The following is a 21,921-nucleotide window of genomic DNA, read 5'->3' on the forward strand; positions in this document are numbered from 1 at the left end:
AGAATGGATGATTATTGCATTCTGGCTTTTCTTCGCATATTTTTGGTATTTGGCCAAGCTTCAGACGTTGACAGTCAGCCATTGTAAACACATGAGGATGCTTCATGTGATGATCCACAATATCATCTTTAAATTTAATAATTAATTTTGCATTCTAAGACCTCAAAAATAACTATTTATCATTTCTTGACTTGCGTACGCAATCCGTAAAATTTTTCGGAAAGTTTTCAAGTGAAAAATGAATTAAAATGTGAATTAGAGCTTTAAAACTCAACTAAGTTGACTTTGGTCAACATTTTGAGCAAACTAACTCGGATCAGTGTTTTAAAAGTTTCAGTATGTCCGTATCGTGATTTGGGACTTAGGCGTATGCCCGGAATAAAATTCCGAGGTCCCTAGCCCGAGATATGGAATTTTGATTAAAAAAATTAAAAGTTTAAGTTCAAATAGTGACCGGATGTCAAATTATGTGAAAACGACGTCGGAATAAAATTTTGATGATTCCAAAAGCTCCGTATGGTGATTTGGGACTTAGGAGCATGATCAGAATTTTATTTGGAAGTCCGTAGTTGAATTAGACTTGAAATGCCAAAAGTTGAATTTTTGGGAAGTTTGAACGGGGGGTTGACTTTTTGATATGGATGTCGGAATCCGATTCTGAAAATTAAAATAGGTCTGTTATGTCATTTATGACTTGTGTGCAAAATTTAAAATCATTCTGAATTGATCTGATGTGTTTCAGCACAAGATATAGAATTTGGAAGTTCAAAGTTCATAGATTTTGATTTGAGGTGTGATTCGTCGTTTTGATGTTGTTTGATGTGGTTTGAAGCCTCGACTAAGTTCGTATTGTATTTTGGGACATATTGGAATAATTGGTTAAGGTCTCGAGGGTCTCGGGTGGATTTCGGAAGGTAAACGGAATGAATTTCGGACAAAGAGGGTTGTTGGAAATTTGTAGAAATTTCGCTAGAAATTTCTGGTGCGTGGAGCCAAATTTGGAAGTTTATATCTCGTAATTCATAAGGAATCGGAAAAGTTTCAAAACATAAATGTAGTAGTCATTTGATTCCAGTTTCCAGAAAGTTAAACCATTCATTATTTGGACATTTGTACAGAAAGTTATGATGGATTGAATGAAAGCTAGTAGAGCAGTTTCGCCAGAAATTCTGATGCGTGGAGCCGACTTTGGAAGCTTATATCTCGCAATTCATAAGGAATCGGAAAATTTGCAAAACATTAAAGTTGTAGTCGTTTGTTATAGTTTTCATAAAGTTAAACCATTCATCATTTAGACATTTGTACATAAAGTTATGATCGATTGAAGGAAGGCTGGTAGAGCGGTTTCTGGTGAACTTTTAGTGACGGAAAATGGACATTTAGTAACGGATGGGTAGAAACTTAAGGACCAAAAATGGTCATTTTCTTCATTTCGTTTTGGATTTCTGGAGCACAGTTCTACGGCGATATTTGTGCGATTTTCACGGAAAAATATTAGGGTAAGTGTTCCTTATCCTATATTGTTTATATTTCATGATTCCATACTCATTTACATCATGAATCCATGAATTTATGGAAGAAAAATCAAGATTTTTGCAAAATATTTCAAAAACGAAAATTTAAGATTTGAAGGTCGAGTTGTTATCGAAATTTGATAAAATTGGTATGGATGGACTCGTAATTGAATGGGTTGTCGAATTTTGTAAGTTTCACTGGATTCCGGGATGTAGTGATGACCCAAAATGTCATCTTTAAATTTAATAATTAATTATGTGATCTAAGCACTATTTACCATTACTCGACTTGAGTGTGCAGTCCGTAAAAAAAATTCGGAAACTTTTGAGGTGAAAAATAAATTAAAATGTGAATTAGAGCTTTAAAACTCAACTTAGTTGACTTTGGTCAACATTTTGAGCAAACATACTCGGATCAGTATTTTGACAGTTTTGGTAGGTCTGTATCGTGATTTGGGACTTAGGCGTATGCCCGGAATCAAATTCGGAGGTCCCTAGCCCGAGATATGGAATTTTGATAAAAATTTAAAAGTTTAAGTTTAAATAGTGACCGGATGTTAAATTAGGTGCAAACGACCTCGGAATAGAATTTTGATGATTCCAACAGCTCCGTATGGTGATTATGGACTTAGGAGCGTGATCGGAATTTTATTTGGAAGTCCGTAGTGGAATTAGGCTTGAAATGCCGAAAGTTAAATTTTTGGGAAGTTTGACCGAGAGGTTGACTTTTTGATATCGGGGTCAAAATCCGATTCTGAAAGTTTTCATAGCTCATTTATGTTATTTATGACTTGTGTGCAAAATTTGAAGTCATTCCGAATTGATTTGATGTGTTTCGACACAAGATATAGAATTTGATTGTTCAAAGTTCATTGATTTAGATTTGAGGTGCGATTCGTCGTTTTGATGTTGTTTGATATAGTTTGAAGCCTCGACTAAGTTTGTATGGTAGTTTGGGACATGTTGGAATAATTGGTTAAGGTCCCGAGGGTCTCGGGTGGATTTCGGAAGGTAAACGGAATGGATTTCGGACAAAGAGTGCTGGAAATTTCTGTTGCAGAAATTTCGTGCGTGGAGCCAACTTTGGAAGCTTATATCTCGCAATTCATAAGGAATCAAAACATTTTCAAAACATGAAAGTTGTAGTCGTTTGATTATAATTTTCAGAAAGTTAAACCATTTATTATTTGGATATTTGTACAGAAAGGTATGACGGATTGAATGAAGGCTGGTAGAGCAGTTTCGCCAGTAATTTCGCGTGAGCCAACTTTGGAAGCTTATATTTTGCAATTCATAAGGAATCCGAACATTTTCAAAACATGAAAGTTGTAGTCGTTGTATTATAGTTTCCAAAAAGTTAAACCATTTATCATTTTGACATTTGTACATGAAGTTATGATCAATTGAAGGAAGGCTGGTAGAGCAGTTTCTAGTGGACTTTTAGTGACGAAAAATGAACTTTTAGTGACGGAAAATGGACTTTTAGTGACGGATTGGCAGAAACTTAAGGACCAAAAATGGTCATTTCATTCATTTCGTTTTGGATTTTTGGAGCACGATTTTTGGGCGATTTTCACGGGAAAACATTGGGGTAAGTGTTCCTTATCCTATATTGATTATATTTCATGATTCCATACTCATTTACATCATGAATCCGTGAATTTATGGAAGAAAAATCAAGATTTTTGCAAAATCCTCCAAAAATGAAAATTTAAGATTTGGAGGTCGAGTTGTTATCGGATTTTGGTAAAATTGGTATGGATGGACTCGTAACTGAATGGGTTATCGGATTTTATAAGTTTCGTCAAATTCCGAGATATGGGCCCCACGAGCAAATTTTGAGCTAATTTTAGATTTTAATGAAAATATAATATTTTCTTATGAAATTGATTACTATAATTTTTATTGACTATATCGAATTAATTATGACTAGATACGAGTCGATCGGAGTCAGAAAATCGAGGAAAAAATATAATACTTGATTAAATTGGAGCAAGTCGAGGTAAGTGACTTGTCTAACCTTATGTGGGGGAAATTTCCCCTAGGATTGGTATTGATGTGATTATTGAAATGTGTTGAAAATCGTGTACACGAGGTGACTAGTGTGTACACGGACTAATTGCGAAAGATTATATTTTTAAATTGTGTAGATCACTGTTGCGCATTTATTAAATTATTTTATCTTGTTATATTCTTCATCTTTGATTTGAGATATATACTCCAAATTTGTTTGATCTTTTCTTACTAATTGTTTTACCTATTTAGTTGAAACTTGGTTTCTTTTATTCTATGCATTATTTGAAGGTTGATTTTCTTTAAATTAAATATTATTAATATGAAGTATTTGACATTTTTAAACTTGATATTGAAGCAACGTAGTAAAGATTTTGAAATATTATTTTCCTAAATTATTTACTCCTAAATATTTTTATACTCATTGTGAGGGAGCCGTGAGCTCTTTATTGTGGAAAACTATTATTGATGATTTATTTTGGCATGAGCCGTGAGCTCTTTATTGTAGAAAAATATTGTTGTTGAATTATTTTGGCAAGTTAAATTATTTGAGCATTTGAGGTACAAATTGTGATATATTGTGATATTGATACGCATGCGGTGGTATAAGGTCTGGGTGTTGAAACGCATGCGGTGAGATAAGGGTAGCTTGATATGCGTGGCTAGTAGGGGAACTACTAGAAGTCATGCGGTGTGATAAGGGTGGCTAAAACGCGGGATGCTATTTCGGGAAAAACTGGTTTCTTTAAATAAATTATGAATGCTCCCGCGGTGATATAAGGAAATGAGATATTGTGAATTTATTTATGATTTGGGACTACGAGGCGGTACCTCGGGAGTGCCCTTGTTGATATTGATTTATGGCCATAGTTGCTTTCGATTAATTGTTGTGATTTTCATAAAGTTGAAGGAAATTCTGTTTTGATTCCACGAGATATTATTTGTAATTATTTGATGTCATTAAATGTGACATACTATTTGATTCATTTCCAATGTCATTTTATTTTACTACATTGATAAATATTTTACCATGCCATTATTATATTCCAGTAGGGCCTCACCTCACCTCGTCACTACTCTATCGAGGTTAGGCTTGGCACTTACTGGGTACCGCTGTGGTGTACTCATACTACGCTTCTGCACATCTTTTTGTGCAGATCCAGGTACATTTTACCAGCCTAGACGTTAGTGAGTTACCTGCGCACAGAGACTTCGAGGTATATCTGCCAGCGTCCGCAGACTCCGGAGTCCCCTTCTATCATTTTATGTTGCTTCCTTATATTTGATTTAGACCTTGACATATAGAGACATTGAGAATAAATTCTTAGAAGCTTGTGACTTATTTCTACCAGGTTTTGGGAGTTGAAATTGTTTGAATTGTAGTTTATTTATTTCAGATATTTATTATTATTTCGCATTGATAGGCTTAGCTATTCTTAGAGACTAGGTGCCATCACGACATCATACGGAGGGAATTTGGGGTCGTGACAAGTTGGTATCAGAGCACTAGGTTCATAGGTGTTATGAGTCACAAGCAGGTTTAGTAGAGTCTTGTGGATCGGTACGGAGACGTCTGTACTTATCTTCGAGAGGCTATGGAACTGTTAGGAAAATATTCACTTCTTTGATTCCTTATCGTGCGACATTGATTTAGCTTGAAACATATATCTCATATTCCTTTGTATCCACTCGTGTATGACATTGCGCACTCAATATCAGTTCTGCGTCGACGGTTTGTGATGCCGCAGATGGACTATGAGGGAGCTAGAGATGCTCAAACATTGCCTCAACGTGTGGTTCCGACTGAAGATATGGGCGTATTGAGAGATCACCCAGTGAATCATGTGGGAGTGCAACAGACGTTGGCGTCTGGTTGATTTATACAAGCTGTGAAGGTTATTATTATGGATCATCGGACGTTGTGACCTATGACTTCGCGCCGAGTGAGGGGAGTCCACTACTAATTGGTGGATTGCGGGGTCATGTATTATATCAGTTTTGGGCCTGAAATGTATATATGTGGTACTGAAAGGTTCCCTAAAATTTACACATGTTTAAGGCCTGAGATTTTGTAGAGGATAAGGTTGGGACTTGCGGTATGTCCGCCTCCTTAATAATCCTATACTTCAATACCAAAGGAGTTATAGAAACAATTCTAAATTTATAGAAGGTCTACTCAGCGTAGACGTCACTGTTGCAGATTTTGGTGTGCTTCGGAGTAAGTACACCTGTTGACGAGATCTGGACTATGTGGTTCGTGATAAGATTTGTCTGTATGGAGCTCTACTTTCATGATCATTGTGTATAAATAGGGGTAAGGGTTACCCCAAAGAATAATCGAAGAGTATGTTAAGAAATGGGTCAGCTCAACAGTGTTGAATCAGCATAACAAAAGAAGAAATTTGCCTTGGGAGAGATAATTCTCCACCGGTGTTCGTGGCAAGCCTATGAAGAGGGAAGACCAGCCAATGCAACACCGCCCATTTGGCTCAGTTCTCAAAAAGGCTTTTGAAAGAGTTTGTTTCCCAGACTCTCCATAATGCGTTGCGCATAGGGTTTGAACGGTTGTGTCAGGTCACCATTGACGGTGTCAGAATATGCCATCAAGTTCAATAAGTTAGCCCGTCATACTCCTACTTTGCTTCCTACAGCCAGAGGGTGAGTCCATAGACTCATTAAAGAACTCAATTATGATCATAAAATTTTGTACGACTCGGGAGCTACAAGCTGAAACTTCATTTATGCTAGTTGTACAAATTACCAAGATATTAGAACATGTTCGGGGTGAGGAAAAAGGAAACTAAGGAGACCAAGACATCTCAAGGTTCTGGGGGATTCAGTGGATTCTACTCTGCAAGTATAAATCATTATGGAGGGGGCTCGGGCAGTCGGGCAGTCGGCCAGCCGAGTCCGCACATCGGATTACTCGGGGTGCTCCAATAAGTTCTTTTAATGCACCACCGACATGAGTTCCTACAATGGTTATTCCAGTTATCTGCACAGACTCAATATGAGCAGCCTAACCCGCAAAAGGGTTGTTATGAATACGGTGATACTAGGCACATTATGAGAAAATTGTCCCAAACTTGGGAGAGACATATTTCATCAAAGCACTCAGGCTACGTGCCTCATTGCAGTTACTACACCACCCACACGACCAGTTAAGGGCGGAGGACAGACGGGTAAAAGGCGTCCTAGAGGTGGAGACCCAGCCATTGATATATTTATTTTACGGTATGGCAGAGGTCGCTACATCAGATGGTGTTGTTACAGGTACGACCTCGATTTAATATAAAGGAATAATTTCCTTAAGTTGATTCGGTTCTCTATATCGAAACGAGTATTCCTATTGTGCTCCACTTATGAGTGAGCTTCATAATTCTATAATTTACTTATGTGTTTACCCCTGTTGGGAGATTTTATGGAGATAACTACGCCTATCATTTCGTGTTGGTCACTAATAAGAGCTACGAGGCTAAATGTGGCTTTATGTTACTCATTTCGGTAAATTTTGATGTAAATTCCGAATAATTAATTGCAAATTATGAATTATATGCCCTATCGGTATGGGCTTCATTATGTGTTGTGAATTGGTGTAACCGAAATTATTTAAAAGGAGAAAATAGAAATTTTCAATTGGCACGATGTGCATATTACTTGTGATTCAGAACTGAGGATGAGATCCTCATATTTTTATATAAATTGATATGTTTAAACCGGGCTACGAGCTGCGGTGGAAGTTATATAAGGACCAGATCATTGTGAGGAAAATTCTTGTGTTTAAGTTCTCCCTTGTGAAATTAAATTTGTACTTTAGTACTAATAGGGAGTCATGCCTGTTAGGCTTATTTGAAAATTCTTATATGAAATTCTTTGTGCATAGTTGTCCGCCTTGGTGGCGTTTAATGTGACTCGTTAATTCGGGTAAATAATTATGAGGTCTTCATGCCTCGTATCTAGTTATCAATATTGTGAAGGTTTGCAACGAGATTTTTGTTAACATGAGGTTAAATGACGATTTTGTAATTGATTATGAACAACTATTAAGACCAGATTGACCTAGAAGGGTGCTCCGTTCATATGGACTGAGGAATGTGAGGAAAGCTTCCAAAAGCTCAAGACAGCTTTGACTACAGCCCCCGTATTGGTATTACCTATAGGTACAGGATCTTATACTATGTATTGTGATGCGTCGCGTATTGATCTCGGCGCGATGTTGATGCAAGACGGTAGGGTGATTGCCTACGCGTCTAGACAGTTAAAGGTATTAAAAAAAACGGTCCACGACCTTGAGTTAGCAGCTATTGTTCGTGCCTTGAAGAATTTGGCTTCAATATTTGTACGGTGTCCATTGTGAGGTCTACACCGATCACCAAAATATACAATATATGTTTAAACAGAAGGATCTTAATTTGCGGCAGCGGAGATGGTTGGAGTTACTTAAGGATTATTATATCACCATTCTTTATCATCTTGGGAAGGCCAATGTAGTGGCCGATGCCTTGAGTCATAAGGCGGAGAGTTTGGGCAGCTTAGCATATTTACCGGTAGCAGAGAGGCCTCTAGCCTTGGATGTTCAGGTCTTGGCCAACCAGTTTGTTAGACTGGATGTTTCTGAGTCGAGCCGAGTTTTGCTTGTGTGGTTTCTCAGTCTTCTCTTTATGACCATATCATGGAACGTCAGTATGATGACCCCCATCTACTTGTCCTTAAGGACACAGTTCAGCACGGTGATATCAAGGAAGTCACTAGTGGAGATGAAGATGTATTACGGATGCAGGGCAGGCTATGTGTGCCTAATGTAGATGGTTTTCGTGAATTGATTCTCCAGGAGGCTCACAGTTCGTGGTACTCCATACATCCGGGTGCTGCAAAAATGTAGCAGGACTTGAGGCAACATTACTGGTGGAGGAAGATGAAGAAAGACATAGTGAAGTATGTAGCTCGGTGTCTAAATTGTCAACAAGTGAAATATGAGCATCAACGACCGAGTGGATTGCTTCAGAAGTTAGAGATTCCAGAATGGAAATGGGAGAGGATCACTATGGATTTCGTTGTTGGGCTTCCACGGACTCAGAGTAAGTTCAATGCAGCTTGGGTGATTGTTGATAGATTGACCAAGTCAGCTCATTGCAATCCTATGATGACTACCTACTCTTCCGAGCAGTTGGCTCGAATCTATATTCGCGAGATTGCCAGATTTCACGGCATACCGGTATCTATCATCTTTGACCGGGGTATGCAGTTTACATCATGGTTCTAGAGGGCAGTACAACATGAGTTGGGTACTCGGGAAGAGTTAAGTACAACATTTCACCCTCAGACGGACGAGCAGTTCGAACGCACTATTCAGATACTGGAGGATATGCTTCGTGCGTGTGTGATAGATTTTGGGGGTGCTTGGGATCAGTTCTTACCACTTGCGTAGCTTACTTACAACAACAGTTGTCAGTCAAGCATTCAGATGGCTCCGTATGAGGCCTTGTATGGTGGGTGGTGCCAGTCCCCAGTGGGTTGATTCGAACCGGGCGAGGCTAGGCTATTGGGTATAGACTTGATTCAGGATTGACTTCGTACATCCCAATCTAGACAGAAGAGTTATGCAAATCGGAAGGTTCGTGATGTTGCATTCATGGTTGGTGAGCGGGTATTGCTCCGGGTTTTGCCTATGAAGGGTGTGATGAGGTTCGGGAAGAAGGGAAATTTGAGCCCTAGGTATATTGGGCCTTTTGAGATTCTTGAGAGAGTTGGAGAAGTGGCTTACAAACTTACACTACCACCTAGTCTCTTTGCCGGTCATCAGGTATTCTATGTTTCTATGCTTCGAAAATATCATGGGGATCCGTCTCATGTGCTAGACTTCAGTTCGGTTCAGTTGGACAAGAATCTATCTTATGTTGAGGAACCAATGGCTATTTTGGATAGGCATGTTCGAAAGCTAAGGTCAAAGAACATTGCTTCCGAGAAGGTTCAATGGAGGGGTCATCCGATTGAGGAGGCGACTTAGGAGACCGAGCATGATATGTGCATCTGTTATCTACACTTATTCACCAGCTTAGGTACTTTTTCTAACTCCGTTAGAGGACGAACGTTTGTTTTAGAGGTGGAGAATGTGACGACCCAAAATGTCATCTTTAAATTTAATAATTAATTTTGTATTCTAAGACCTCAAAAAACACTATTTATCATTCCTCGACTTACGTGTGCAGTGCGTAAAATTTTCCGGAAATTTTTCAGGTGAAAAATGAATTAAAATGTGAATTAGAGCTTTAAAACTCAACTTAGTTGACTTTGGTCAACATTTTGAGCAAGCAGACTCGGATCAGTATTTCGACAGTTCCAATAGGTCTGTATCGTGATTTGGGACTTAGGCATATGTCTGGAATCAAATTCCAAGGTCCCTAGCCCGAGATATGGAATTTTGATGAAAAAATTAAAAGTTTAAGTTTAAATAGTGATCGGATGTCAAATTATGTGCAAACGATCCCGGAATAGAATTTTGATGATTCCAACAGCTCTGTATGGTGATTTTGGACTTAGGAGCATGATCGAAATTTTATTTGGAAGTCCGTAGTGGAATTAGGCTTGAAATGCCAAAAGTTAAATTTTTGGAAAGTTTGTCCGGAGGGTTGACTTTTTGATATCGAGGTCGGAATCCGATTTTGAAATTGGAATAGGTATGTTATGTCATTTATGACTTGTGTGCAAAATTTGAAGTCATTCCGAATTGATTTGATGTGTTTCGGCACAAGATATAGAATTTGAAAGTTCAAATTTTATAGATTTTTATTTGAGGTGCGATTCATCGTTTTGGTGTTGTTTGATCTGGTTTGAAACCTCTACTAAGTTCGTATTGTATTTTGGGACATGTTGGAATAATTGGTTAAGGTCCCGAGGGTCTCGAGTGGATTTCGGAAGGTAAACGGAATGGATTTCGGACAAAGAGGGTTGCTGGAAATTTGTGCGTGGAGCCAACTTTGGAAGCTTATATCTCTCAATTCATAAGGAATCGGAAAAGTTTCAAAACATAAAAGTTGTAGTCGTTTGATTTTAGTTTCCAGAAAGTTAAACCATTTATTTTTTAGACATTAGTACAAAAGGTTATGATGGATTGAATGAAGGCTGGTAGAGCAGTTTCGTCAAAAATTCTGATGCGTGGAGTCGACTTTGGAAGCTTATATCTCGCAATTCATAAGGAAACGTAAAATTTGCAAAACATAAAAGTTGTAGTCGTTTGATTCTAGTTTCCAGAAAGTTAAATCATTCATCAGTTGGATATTTGTACATAGAGTTAAGATCGATTGAATGCTAGTAGAGCAGTTTCTCGTGGACTTTTAGTGACGGATGGGCAGAAACTTAAGGACCAAAAATGGTTATTTCCTTCATTGCGTTTTGGATTTTTGGAGCACGGTTCTTGGGCTATTTTCACGAAAAAATATTGGGGTAAGTGTTCCTTATCCTATATTATTTATATTTCATGATTCCATACTCATTTAATCATGAATCCGTGAATTTATGGAAGAAAAATCAAGATTTTTGCAAAATCTTCCAAACACGAAAATTTAAGATTTGGAGGTCGAGTTGTTATCGAAATTTGATAAAATTGGTATGGGTGGACTCGTAATTGAATGGGTTATCGGATTTTGTAAGTTTTACCGGATTCCGAGATATGAGCCCCACGGCAAATATTGAGCTAATTTCGAATTTTATTGAAAAATGTAATATTTTCTTATGAAATTGATTACTATAATTTTTGTTGACTGTATCAAATTAATTATGACTAGATACGAGTCGGTCGAAGTCGGAAAATCGAGGAAAAAGTATAATACTTGGTTAAATAGGAGCAAGTCGAGGTAAGTGACTTGTCAACCTTGTGTGGGGGAAATTCCTCTAAGATTGATAATTGTAATGTGTGAAAAGTTGTGTACACGAGGTGACGAGTGTGTACACGGGCTAAATGTGAAATATAATGTTTTAAATTGTGTAGATCACTGTTGCGCATTAATTAAATAGTTTTATTTTATTATATTCTTCATTATTGATTTAATGTTTATATTTTTAAATTTCTTGACCTTTTCCTGCTAATTATTTTATCTGTTTAGTTGGAACTTGATTTCTTTTATTCTGTGCATTATTTGAAGGTTGATTTTCTTTAAATTAAATATTTTTAATATGAAATATTTGACATTTTTAAACTTGATATTGAAGCAACGTATTAAAGATTTTGAAATATTATTTTCCTGAATTATTTACTCCTGAATATTTTTGTAAGATTTTTGTACTCATTGTGATGGAGCAGTGAGCTCTTTTTTATGGAAAAATATTATTGTTGAATTATTTTGACATTAGCCGCGAGGGAAAAATATTATTGTTGAATTACTTTGACATGAGCCGTGAGCTCTTTATTGTGGAAAAATATTATTGATGATTTATTTTGGCATGAGCCGTGAGCTCTTTATTGTGAAAAAATATTATTGTTGAATTATTTTGGCAAGTTAAATTATTTGAACACTTGAGGTGCAAATTGTGATATTGATACGCATGCGGTGGTATAAGGTCTGAGTATTGAAACGCATGCGGTGAGATAAGGGTGGCTTGATATGCGTGGCTAGTAGGGGGAACTACTAGAAGTCATGCGATGTGATAAGGATGGCTAAAACGCGGGATGCTATTTCGAAAAAAATATTTTTCTTTCAAATAAATTGTGAAGGCTCCCGCGGTGAGATAATTAGGAAATAAGATATTGTGAATTTGTTTATGATTTGGGACTACGAGGCGGTACCTCGGGAGTGCCCTTGTTGATATTGATTTATAGTCGCAGTTGCCTTTGATTATTGTTGTGATTTTCTTAAAGTTGAAAAGAATTCTGTTTTGTTTCCACGAGGTATTTATTTGTCATTATTTGATGTAATTAAATGTGACATAATACTTGATTCATTTTCATTGTCATTTTATCTTATAATATTGTTTAAACATTTTACCATGCCATTATTTATTCTCCAGTAGGGCCTGACCTGACCTCGTCACTACTCTACCGAGGTTAGGCTTGGCACTTACTGGGTACCGTTGTGGTGTACTCATACTAAGTTTCTGCACATCTTTTTTTGCAGATCCAGGTATCTAGCTGTACGAGGAGACCACGCATCAGTAAACTAGCTGTACGAGGAGACTTCAAGGTATATCTGCCAACGCCCGCAGACTCCGGAGTCTCATTCTATTCTTGTTATATTGCTTCCTTATTTTCTTTATGACTATGTTATATAAAGATATCGATGATAAATTCTTAGAAGCTTGTGACTTATTTCTACCGGATTTTGGGAGTTGAAATTGTTTGAATTGTAGTTTAATTATTTCATATATTTATTATTATTGCGCATTGATAGGTTTACCTAGTCTTAAAGATTAGGTTCCATCACAACATCCTACGGAGGAAATTTGGGGTCGTGACACTTAGTTATATAAGGCAAGGAAGAAAACTAAAATGACAAGATTGTTTTCGTTATATCCATTTTGTGGGTTGCTTCAAGTTGCTGTAAGTTTACTGATCCTTTTGATAAGTAATTAATTAGACATAAGACAGGTGAGGGAATTCTGTTTCATAGGGTACTGGATTTCTTCTATGTTAAGTAGACCTATCTCAAATCCAGGAATTCTCTTTCTTATGATAGGCATTTGTTTAGCCGCCTTTCTTTTAGCTACTTGAAATCATCAATTAAGTATGAAACTTTTACACGTAAGTAGAGGAAAAGTAGGACTATTTTGGATTCTTCTTTTATGTTTATAATGCAAGAGTCTGATTGATCTTCTTCAAGACCTCATGTAGACTTCACATGGGCCAATCTTCCCTGAGTTAGTTGTACGGCAGACTTCGTTTCTTTGAAATACTCTCATGAAACGAATCGTTCATGCCAATAACTCTGTATAGAAATGCACACATTGCTAATAACTCTCTAAAGCCTAGCATAAGCTTTAACAACTTTGCCAAATCGTTCATACACTTCGGTTAATGCTTGTTAGTTTCTACAATCCATTTTTGCTCTGTCCTCTAGTATTCTTCTGTCTGGAGATGGGAAAAAGATGTGCTAAATCCTTTGCCTTGCTGCGGAGAATGGTCATATGCAATTTTTCGGGGACATTTATTTGCAATGTAGTTTTCCTATGACAAGTATTTAAAAAAAAAAAGAAGTTTAGCATGAAAAAGTGTCGGACTACTTTTCACAGCTTCATTTGTCTTTCAGGAATGTATATTTTACCCAAATTTGAGCACTGAAATGCATTGGAAGATGTGGAATTTTATTGAGTGAAAACAGCACTAAGATATTGTTTTTTCCCGGAAATAGTGATTATAAATTTTATTGAGTGAAAACAGCACTAAGATGGTGCATAAAAAAAGGAAAAAGGTCCAAAATTGTTCAATCTACTATAGTATATTGTTTACTTGACAGCCGTTATATTTTTTTGTTCAAATCTATTCCTACCGTTAATAAAATTTGTATAATTGCCTCTAACCCTAACGTCCGGCTCCTCTAATGTCCATGTCAGCAACCAAGTCAACAGGTCCCACCAAATAAAATGCCATGTCAGCATTGAAAGTAATTTAATCCTCAAATAAATTATGTTTCTTTATCAAAATTAGAAAAAGATAAAAAACAAAATTTTCTAATTTAATAAAAGCAATAACTACTTTGAGATTTCACTCACTTTGAGAGAACAAAGGGGCGGCGCCCTTCTTCCTCTTCTCTGCCAGTGATCGCCGCCGCCGGATTTGGTCATCGGCTGGCCGGCGGACCTTCGTAGCAGGTGCTCGTCCATCTTTCATATGCTCAGCCGTTATTCCCCCTTTATTTTCGTTCATCCGGCCATGCTGCCAGAATCCGGTGACTGTCACCACGCGTTCACTGGCGTTACCTTGCCGGAAATAGATGAATATGGCCGTCCTTTGCGATGTGGTTTGGTTCAGTATGCAGATCCGACAGATCTATGACTAAAATTTTCTCCGGCTTTCAGATCTACACCACCACCGGCCAGGCCCGGTGGTGAACGATTCGTCGGCGACCATATATTGTCATACTCTCATTCTTATAAATTTGCAAGCAAAATTTCAGGTGGTACTGTAACCGCAACTTTATATAAACCTAAGCTATTGATAAGCCCACTACTGTCAGCTCTTCACGTGAGGACAACTTCAGTTCAAACTCATAACAGACATATGAAGAAGATGATGAAGGTTGGCGTAGGTCCCACATTTGCTTTGGTTGGTTGTTTATGATTTCAATAAGTTTTGGGGGTAATGTGATCGGGTAATGGTTTAAATTTTAGGACGGATTGATCAAAGTTCAATTTTTTTTGGAAACCCAAATCAAGAATTTAATATGGCCCATCACTCAATTCAAGCTTGAGAATTAAATCGAATTTTTTTCAGCAAAACCATATGTGAGATTGGATTAGGAAACCCAATGCTGACATGGCATTTTATTTGGTGGGACCTGCTGACATATACAAAATATTAGAGAGGTCAGCTAGCACAGTGGAGAGACGTTAGACTTAGCGACGAAAAGTGTAACGGGGCATTTATTCAAAATTTGTTAAAGGTAGGTATAGATTTGGACGATGTAACAGGGCAATTATGAAACTTTGTTAAAGGATTTGGACGAAAAGTGTAACCGAGGACAGAATTAAACAATATAATTCAATTTTGGACCTTTTCCCCCTAAAAAAATCAGAAGCGAATCATCGTCTAACTTTGTTGTGAACTAACAAAATCTTTGAGAGATTCAGCGTCATTTCCAAGCTCCATTTTGCACGAAAAATAAGTAAAAATGTACAGTCAGCTTTAATCCTAAAAATCTGGCTAGCCTTGTCCTCAATGCATCTTCTGTTCCTTTCTTTCCATGGATCAGCCTAATACATGCTGGTACGGCTTTCAGAGTCGGATCCAAGATTTAAATCCTATGAGTTCAATAATTAAAATTATGGGTTCATATTTATTATTTTTATAATTTTAATAAATTTTTACATACAAATTTTTACTCCGCGTCAAAAGTTATGGATTCAGTATCCGCCTCTGATGGCTTTCCACATCTTTTTCTGCCCAATCTGGAGTCCTCTTCTTCCTCATCCAGCTAGCAGTTATCGCTTTTGTCATCACTGGTTTTAGCCCCACAGTGTTCAAAACAAAATGCCATAACTGGGTGGCCATGGAGCAGTGCAAAAATAAGTGCTTGAGATTTTCTGCCTCATCTTCGCACATTTTAGCATCTGTTGCTTAGCTGCAGCCCTCTTTTTTTGCAAGTTTTCTAGGGTCAAGCAGAATACATGAGCCACTAGCCAGGGGAAGCATATTACTTGTGAGGGGCATTGTGTCTCTAGATCTGTTTTGCAGGGCAAACGCAAAACTTGAGTTGTTCGTTCTGTTAGTGAGTAGTAACAAGATTTCACAGTGAAAGCCTCTCTGTTTTGTGCTGTCCAAATTAATTAGTACTTCCGTTTTATTGAAATGTATCCAAGAATTTGTAAAACTGTCACCCTTTCCATCTTCCAATCATTTAGATTCCATGTTATCACAATATTCCCACCACTTGCCTCCCAAAGGGGAACGTCCCAACCAATTGTCATGCCAAAAAGATAATCTTTGTACCATTTCCAATTCTGCAGGTGATTTTCTCAGCAAAATCGGCTGTGAAGACTACCAGAAAGGGAGTATCAATTCATCAAGTTTTATTTATCAATTGTTTATTCAAGCCTATCAAGCACAATAGACACGGGTCCTACTTATAAATTAGGGAGCTCTGGACAAGTCAAAACGCTTAAAACATTTTTACTCATAACTAAAAGATAATAACAATCACAAATTAAAGGTAACGATAATGCTATCGTTTTCCAGCCACATTATTCTTTTCCGTTTGGAGGAAGTTTGGCTCCAAAATGAGTAAGACTGTTGGTACAACTCTTGAACCTCCAACTCCGAAAGCTTCAGAACATCTAAGAGTGCTGGTTGAGAGGTCATGTTTCCTTACAGTGGCCTCAACTTGAAATGTTTCGAAAAAAAGATTGATTGACGTTAAAGAATTGAGTAGTTTGTAGAGGGTGATGAGTGGTAAAATGTCACTTTTATTAAAAGCAAATTGAGCTGCGTTTCAGCCTTAAATTCTATGCAGCACAAGCTGTTCACTCACTCAGGTGGTGCATCAGTGCAAGTACCAAAGAGCTAAGGCATGCGCTTCTATGCCAATGCACTCTTGTTTTAAAAAAGGTAGCGCTAATCGATGGATTTTAGCTGGCAGAGCGATATATCACTTGTTAAGGCAACAATGTTGATGAATATGATGGTTCGGAACATGGTTGTCTGAAATGTGGTATAAGAAAAGTAGTCAGTAGTCACTAATATGAATTAAAAACTTTATATTGCATCTTTACTTTTAAACCATGAAGTACAAATGACCTCATATATTTTACTTGAATTACAATTATTTCAAATTCTTGGTCCATATAACATTTGTGTGGGGTTATAGTCATTTGTTTGTATTGTACATATACATTTTTTGTATCATCAATTTCGTAGTGAAATTAAAGCCCCAACAAATGTTTGGTGCTTTTATGCACTTGCCTTTGATTTATCTTCAGCTAAACGATAATATATCTCTAACTAACGGATAATACCTTATTTGTATGTAAAAGATAAAAGCAAACACAAACTAAAGATAATGATGTGATATGTTTTCTCTCGAGCTATATCACAACGTCATGTGGTTCCCTAGAATTGCACTTTTAGTTTGTTTGTCAAAAAAAAGATGGAAGTAGTTGTTTCTCTTTTTGTCTATAACAACAGAATCAAGAGGACCGAGCGAACAAAATCCGCTTTGGGTGAATTCTTTTGCTATTTCAGTAATATATTTTTGACCCTTCATCTTTTCCATTTTTTTTTTTTTCGAATTGTGATTTTACTTGATTTTGAACTGAAGGTGTAGGAAGAATCTTTATATTTCTTTAAGAACTTTGCATTACATGTCTTATACTGCCTCAGAGGTTATAACATGACATATATCTTTTGGGTGTGTTGCAGATTTTTAAATTGTAAAACAAAATGTAGTCAATCTCTAACTACTTAAACTTTTAGATGACGTGGTTCACACAATTCCACTCAGTGCAAGCAAAGGTCTTGCATTCTAGTTTTATCGCCACTAATTCAATAAAAATATTTTCACATGCTTGACTCAAGACAAAAGAATCAGGCCTGCTTGTAAGGGGGCATGTTGGAGACCTGTTGTAAATAATTATATGTCATATCTCTAACCGTTTAAACTTTTAGACAATTGTGTCTATATGATTCAGTAGGTGTTTGGCTTGAACCTGCACTATCGTTCTAGATAACTTTCCTTCATTTTATGCCTAATTTCATTGTACTTATGTGATTTTATTAACATGTTTCTAGCCTGAATATCTCTTACATATCTTTTGCTGAATTGATTGTAATATGACTTTGCAGGTCACATCTATTAAATGTGGAATAGTTTGTATGATAAGCTCCAAACGTTTCACCAATGTATTGAGGTTGAATCACCTGAAAGGGATGCTACCAATCACTCCGAAAAGCTCTTGGTGTGCGAAAGTGGTGAGTTGTACACCACTGAGATTTTTATTTTGCCTGCAAGGTGTTACAATTTTTTATCAATTCTCTCTTCAACTTCTCATTTGTAACTCACATATGCCTTCTGTCAGTACTTGAAAATAGAAAGCGGAATAGAAGTCTAAGGTGCTTGAGATCTATAAATTGCTAGCCTTCTTCGATTGACTGCAGACTAACAGATTTATGTAGGATAATGCATGATTCTCCTGGACTGATGTAGTGTTTTTGAATAGCTTTGCAAAGAGCATCCTAATTGTTGCACCTTTGTTTCTTGTATTCCTATATAATTATGGGTGACTCCACAGTTTTTATGCCGTCTATATGTTAACATACAAATATGTTACCTTCTAAAAAAAAATTGTTACACCTTTACGTCTCTATAGTTAAACAGATACAAACTGTTGATACATAAGTAATTAAGTACGTAACTAAACTATTTTCTCTCCAACAATTTAAGTTTATTTTTAGATGAGATGGTCCCTCATTTCGATATAGTATCAGAGCCGGGCCCATTCCTGTTATTGTGCACGCTCTAGATATCCAACCCAGTGTGGGGGCCGGTTGTGGTTAAAGTCTCCCAAATTGGGTGGGGGAATGTGTTGTCTCTTTATATGGTGTTGGACAAGTCTCACCTTATGAGCTAACTTTTGAGGTTGAGTTAGGCCACGGTCCATTTTCTTTACATGGTACGTGAGTCAAGAGTTCTTGGGAGTCTTGCGGCCATGCAAGAAGCAAAATAATATTTCCACATGCTTGGCCATAGAAAGAATTAGACCCACATGTGAGGGGCATGTTAAGACATAAGTAAACTAAGTAATTAAAAGTATGACAGTTTAAGCTTTAAGTAAACTGTTTTAACTACTATCTCTTGGAAAAAGAAGTCTTTCAACTCTTCATACTGCTAATGGCATGATTAAAGTCTCTAAGCTCTGTCTGATCATGATTATGCTTTTGGGGTTTCCTTTTTACTTCTTCTCCACTGGAAAGCTAACCCTTCAATTGTTTTTGTTTAAGTAGGTCACCATTGAGGACATACATAGCAAAATTTCCACGTATTTTGAGGGTGATGATGATGCCTCATCCTCTGCAACTTCATACCATGAGAAATTCTTCTTCCTGTTGAATAAGTTTTACAAGCTTCAATCTTGGTTGACAGAGCAGTTTTCTGTGAAGCATTTTGAGTCACTTTTGTCATGGGAATATCTTGCCCTTCTTGGAGAAAAATATGCATCTGCTTAGTCATGCTTTACCAAGGTTCTTAACAAATGACATGCATGAGAAGCCTCCTCTGGAACCCTCAATGTTTGATTGTCAGTTTGATCTATTGTTATCACAGGCCTCACAGTGTTTATGGGAGAACGAAAAAGTAGACAAGCGAAGGATTTCTGAGTTACTAATGAGGAAATTCCCTTTAGTCTGTTTAAAAGTAGCTGGAGGTGATGTAATGATAGATATAGAAGGTTTTATGAAGGCAAAGAATGGCAATGTGACTTTACAATCTGTTGTATTCTCTGAAATATTGCTCAACGAATATACAATGGTTAGTAATGAAAATATATTAAAGAAATCGGGTTTAAATAATGATGTAGGACATGGAGATCATATAATGATTTCTAAAAATGCCATAAAGGTCTTGCTCGATGCTCCAATGTTGATAGATCTGAACTTGTAGTCATACTGGGACATTGTCTTTGCTCCATCTCTCGGTTCTCTTGTGGGTTGGCTGTTGAATGATGTAACGACCAAAGATTAAACGACCCAACCGATCGTTTTGAGTCCCGGCGTGTTATTCGGCGGTTCGAAGCCTTGAGTAACTTCCCTTCAGGTATTATGACTTGTACGCGTGGTCGAAATTGAAATTCGGAAAGTTTGGAGTTGATTTGGAAAGAAAATTCTAATTTTTTAAGCTTTAAGCTGGAAGAGTTGATCAAACTTTGACTTTTGAGTAAACGATCTCAGAATCGGGATTTGAAGGTTCCAACAGGTTCATATGATGATTTTGGAGTTGGGCGTATGTCCGGATCGAGTTTTGGATGATCCGGGAATGTTTCGGCGCATATTGTGAAAGTTGGCATTTTGGAAGAATTTCATAAATTTGGGTTGAGGTACAATTCAATGTTATCAATGTCCGTTTGGGATTCTAAGTCTGAGAATAGCCCCGTATGGTGATTCTGGTATTGGGAGCGCGTCCGGAAGTGAATTTGGAGATCCGTAGGTCATTTGGCAAAAGTTAGAAATTTGGAAGATTTTTGAGAAGTTTGACCCGGTAGTGGACTTTTTGATTGGACGGGGTCCCGGGGGCCTCGGGTGTGTTTCGGGATGGTTTCGGACCAAATTGGACTGTTTTGGAACTACTAATATCTGGCATCTGATTTCCTTCTTCGCGAACGCGAAGAGAATCCCGCGTTCGCGAAGAGGAGTTTTGAGGCCGCTGGATTTTGGTCTTCACGAACGCAAGGTATAGATCGCGAACACGGAGGGATTGACTGAGGAACTACGCGAACGCGTAGGGGCAATCGCGAACGCGTAGAAGAAAGGAGGAGACGAGCCTAAGGTGATTTGGCCTACGCGAACGCGATGGCTTGAACGCTTGGGCACTGGCTTTTTGGCCTTCGCGAATGCGAGACCTTGGTCGCGAACGTGAAAGAGGAGTGATTGTACTGGGCAGAACGTTTTAAAACGGGGGTTGAGTTTATTTCACCCATTTTTCACGGTTTGGGCGATTTGTTTTCGAGCTCTTGAAGAGGGAATTTCATCATCTAGCATGAGGTAAGTGATTCCTACTAGTTGTGAGTTACATACAAGGTTTATACATGGATTTAGGCATGAAAATTTATAGAAATTTGAGATTTTGAAGAAAAACCTAAAAATTGGTATTTTTGGAATTTAACCACGAATTTGGGTAAGAAATTGAGAACAAATTATATATTTGAGTTCGTAATGTTATGGGTAATATTTATCTTCGAAAATATTCGAAATTCGGGCACGTGGGCCCGATGGTGATTTTACCGATTTTTCGAGCGAGTTGGAAATTGTAGTGAATTGAATTATAACGAGTATTAGAGTAAATATTTATGGATTTGCACATTTATTGACTAGTTTTGGAGCGTTGGGCATCGATTTGAGTTGTTGGAAAGGCTTTGGAGTCGGTTATGGAACTTAGAGCAATGTAAGTCTCCTTTCTAACCAGTGTTTTAAAAGGTGTGGGCGTACGGCGGGGCGTTTTACATATGCCTCAGTGGGGCGTAAGCCCCATAGGTATTTAATTTTTAATATTTTATAAAATAATATAATATAAATTAATATTTATAAACATGTAAAATTGCATAAATATTGAAAAAAACTATATACATGTGTGCTCCATCCCCACAAAAAACTAATCAAAACAATCTATTATATGTTACTTACAAGCACAAGTAATTTGAGTCTAAAAGAATAAAGTTTTCTATATGGAGGAACAAAAAGGATGATTAACCTGCAATTTGAACTTTGAATTTGCTACTATGAAGAAAAATGTAGTTCTCTTTGTATTTGTAAAAAAAATTAAATATTCGTTGCTTTCGGGAGATATTAGCAGACTAGCGGACAAGATAAAATTTTGAAAAAATCATGAATTAGGGCTTAAATCAATAAAAAAGGTCTTTACTTTTAGATTTAATACTTTTGAGTTACTTTTTAAACCTTTTGAGTAATTACCAAACTCACTTTTGAGAATTTGGGTATTATATGAAGGAATAATTCAATAAATTTTGTTTTAATTTGAAAAAG

General features: G+C 37.1%; 1 protein-coding gene across 1 annotated transcript; it reads left to right on the plus strand.

Annotated features, from left to right (window-relative positions):
* Positions 1 to 17,504: 17,504 nt before the first annotated feature.
* LOC117277823 (uncharacterized) lies at positions 17,505 to 19,651 on the plus strand. Its single transcript, XM_070192527.1, has 3 exons — positions 17,505 to 17,682; positions 18,013 to 18,138; positions 19,171 to 19,651. The coding sequence occupies exons 1-3, from the start codon at positions 17,644 to 17,646 to the stop codon at positions 19,390 to 19,392; spliced, it is 387 nt and encodes a 128-aa protein (XP_070048628.1). The 5' UTR covers positions 17,505 to 17,643; the 3' UTR covers positions 19,393 to 19,651.
* The last annotated feature ends 2,270 nt before the right edge of the window (positions 19,652 to 21,921 follow it).

Source organism: Nicotiana tomentosiformis, unplaced genomic scaffold (assembly GCF_000390325.3).
Source record: "Nicotiana tomentosiformis unplaced genomic scaffold, ASM39032v3 Un00232, whole genome shotgun sequence".
Taxonomy (NCBI): domain Eukaryota; kingdom Viridiplantae; phylum Streptophyta; class Magnoliopsida; order Solanales; family Solanaceae; genus Nicotiana; species Nicotiana tomentosiformis.

What these genes read in the sequence shown, in the direction of transcription:
- LOC117277823 (XM_070192527.1), top strand. Translation starts at nt 17,644, where the DNA reads ATGACGTGGTTCACACAATTCCACTCAGTGCAAGCAAAG. An exon ending in TCCACTCAGTGCAAGCAAAG is followed by an intron (nt 17,683 to 18,012) that starts GTCTTGCATTCT and finishes ATGACTTTGCAG; the next exon opens with GTCACATCTATTAAATGTGG. An exon ending in GCTCTTGGTGTGCGAAAGTG is followed by an intron (nt 18,139 to 19,170) that starts GTGAGTTGTACA and finishes TTGTTTAAGTAG; the next exon opens with GTCACCATTGAGGACATACA.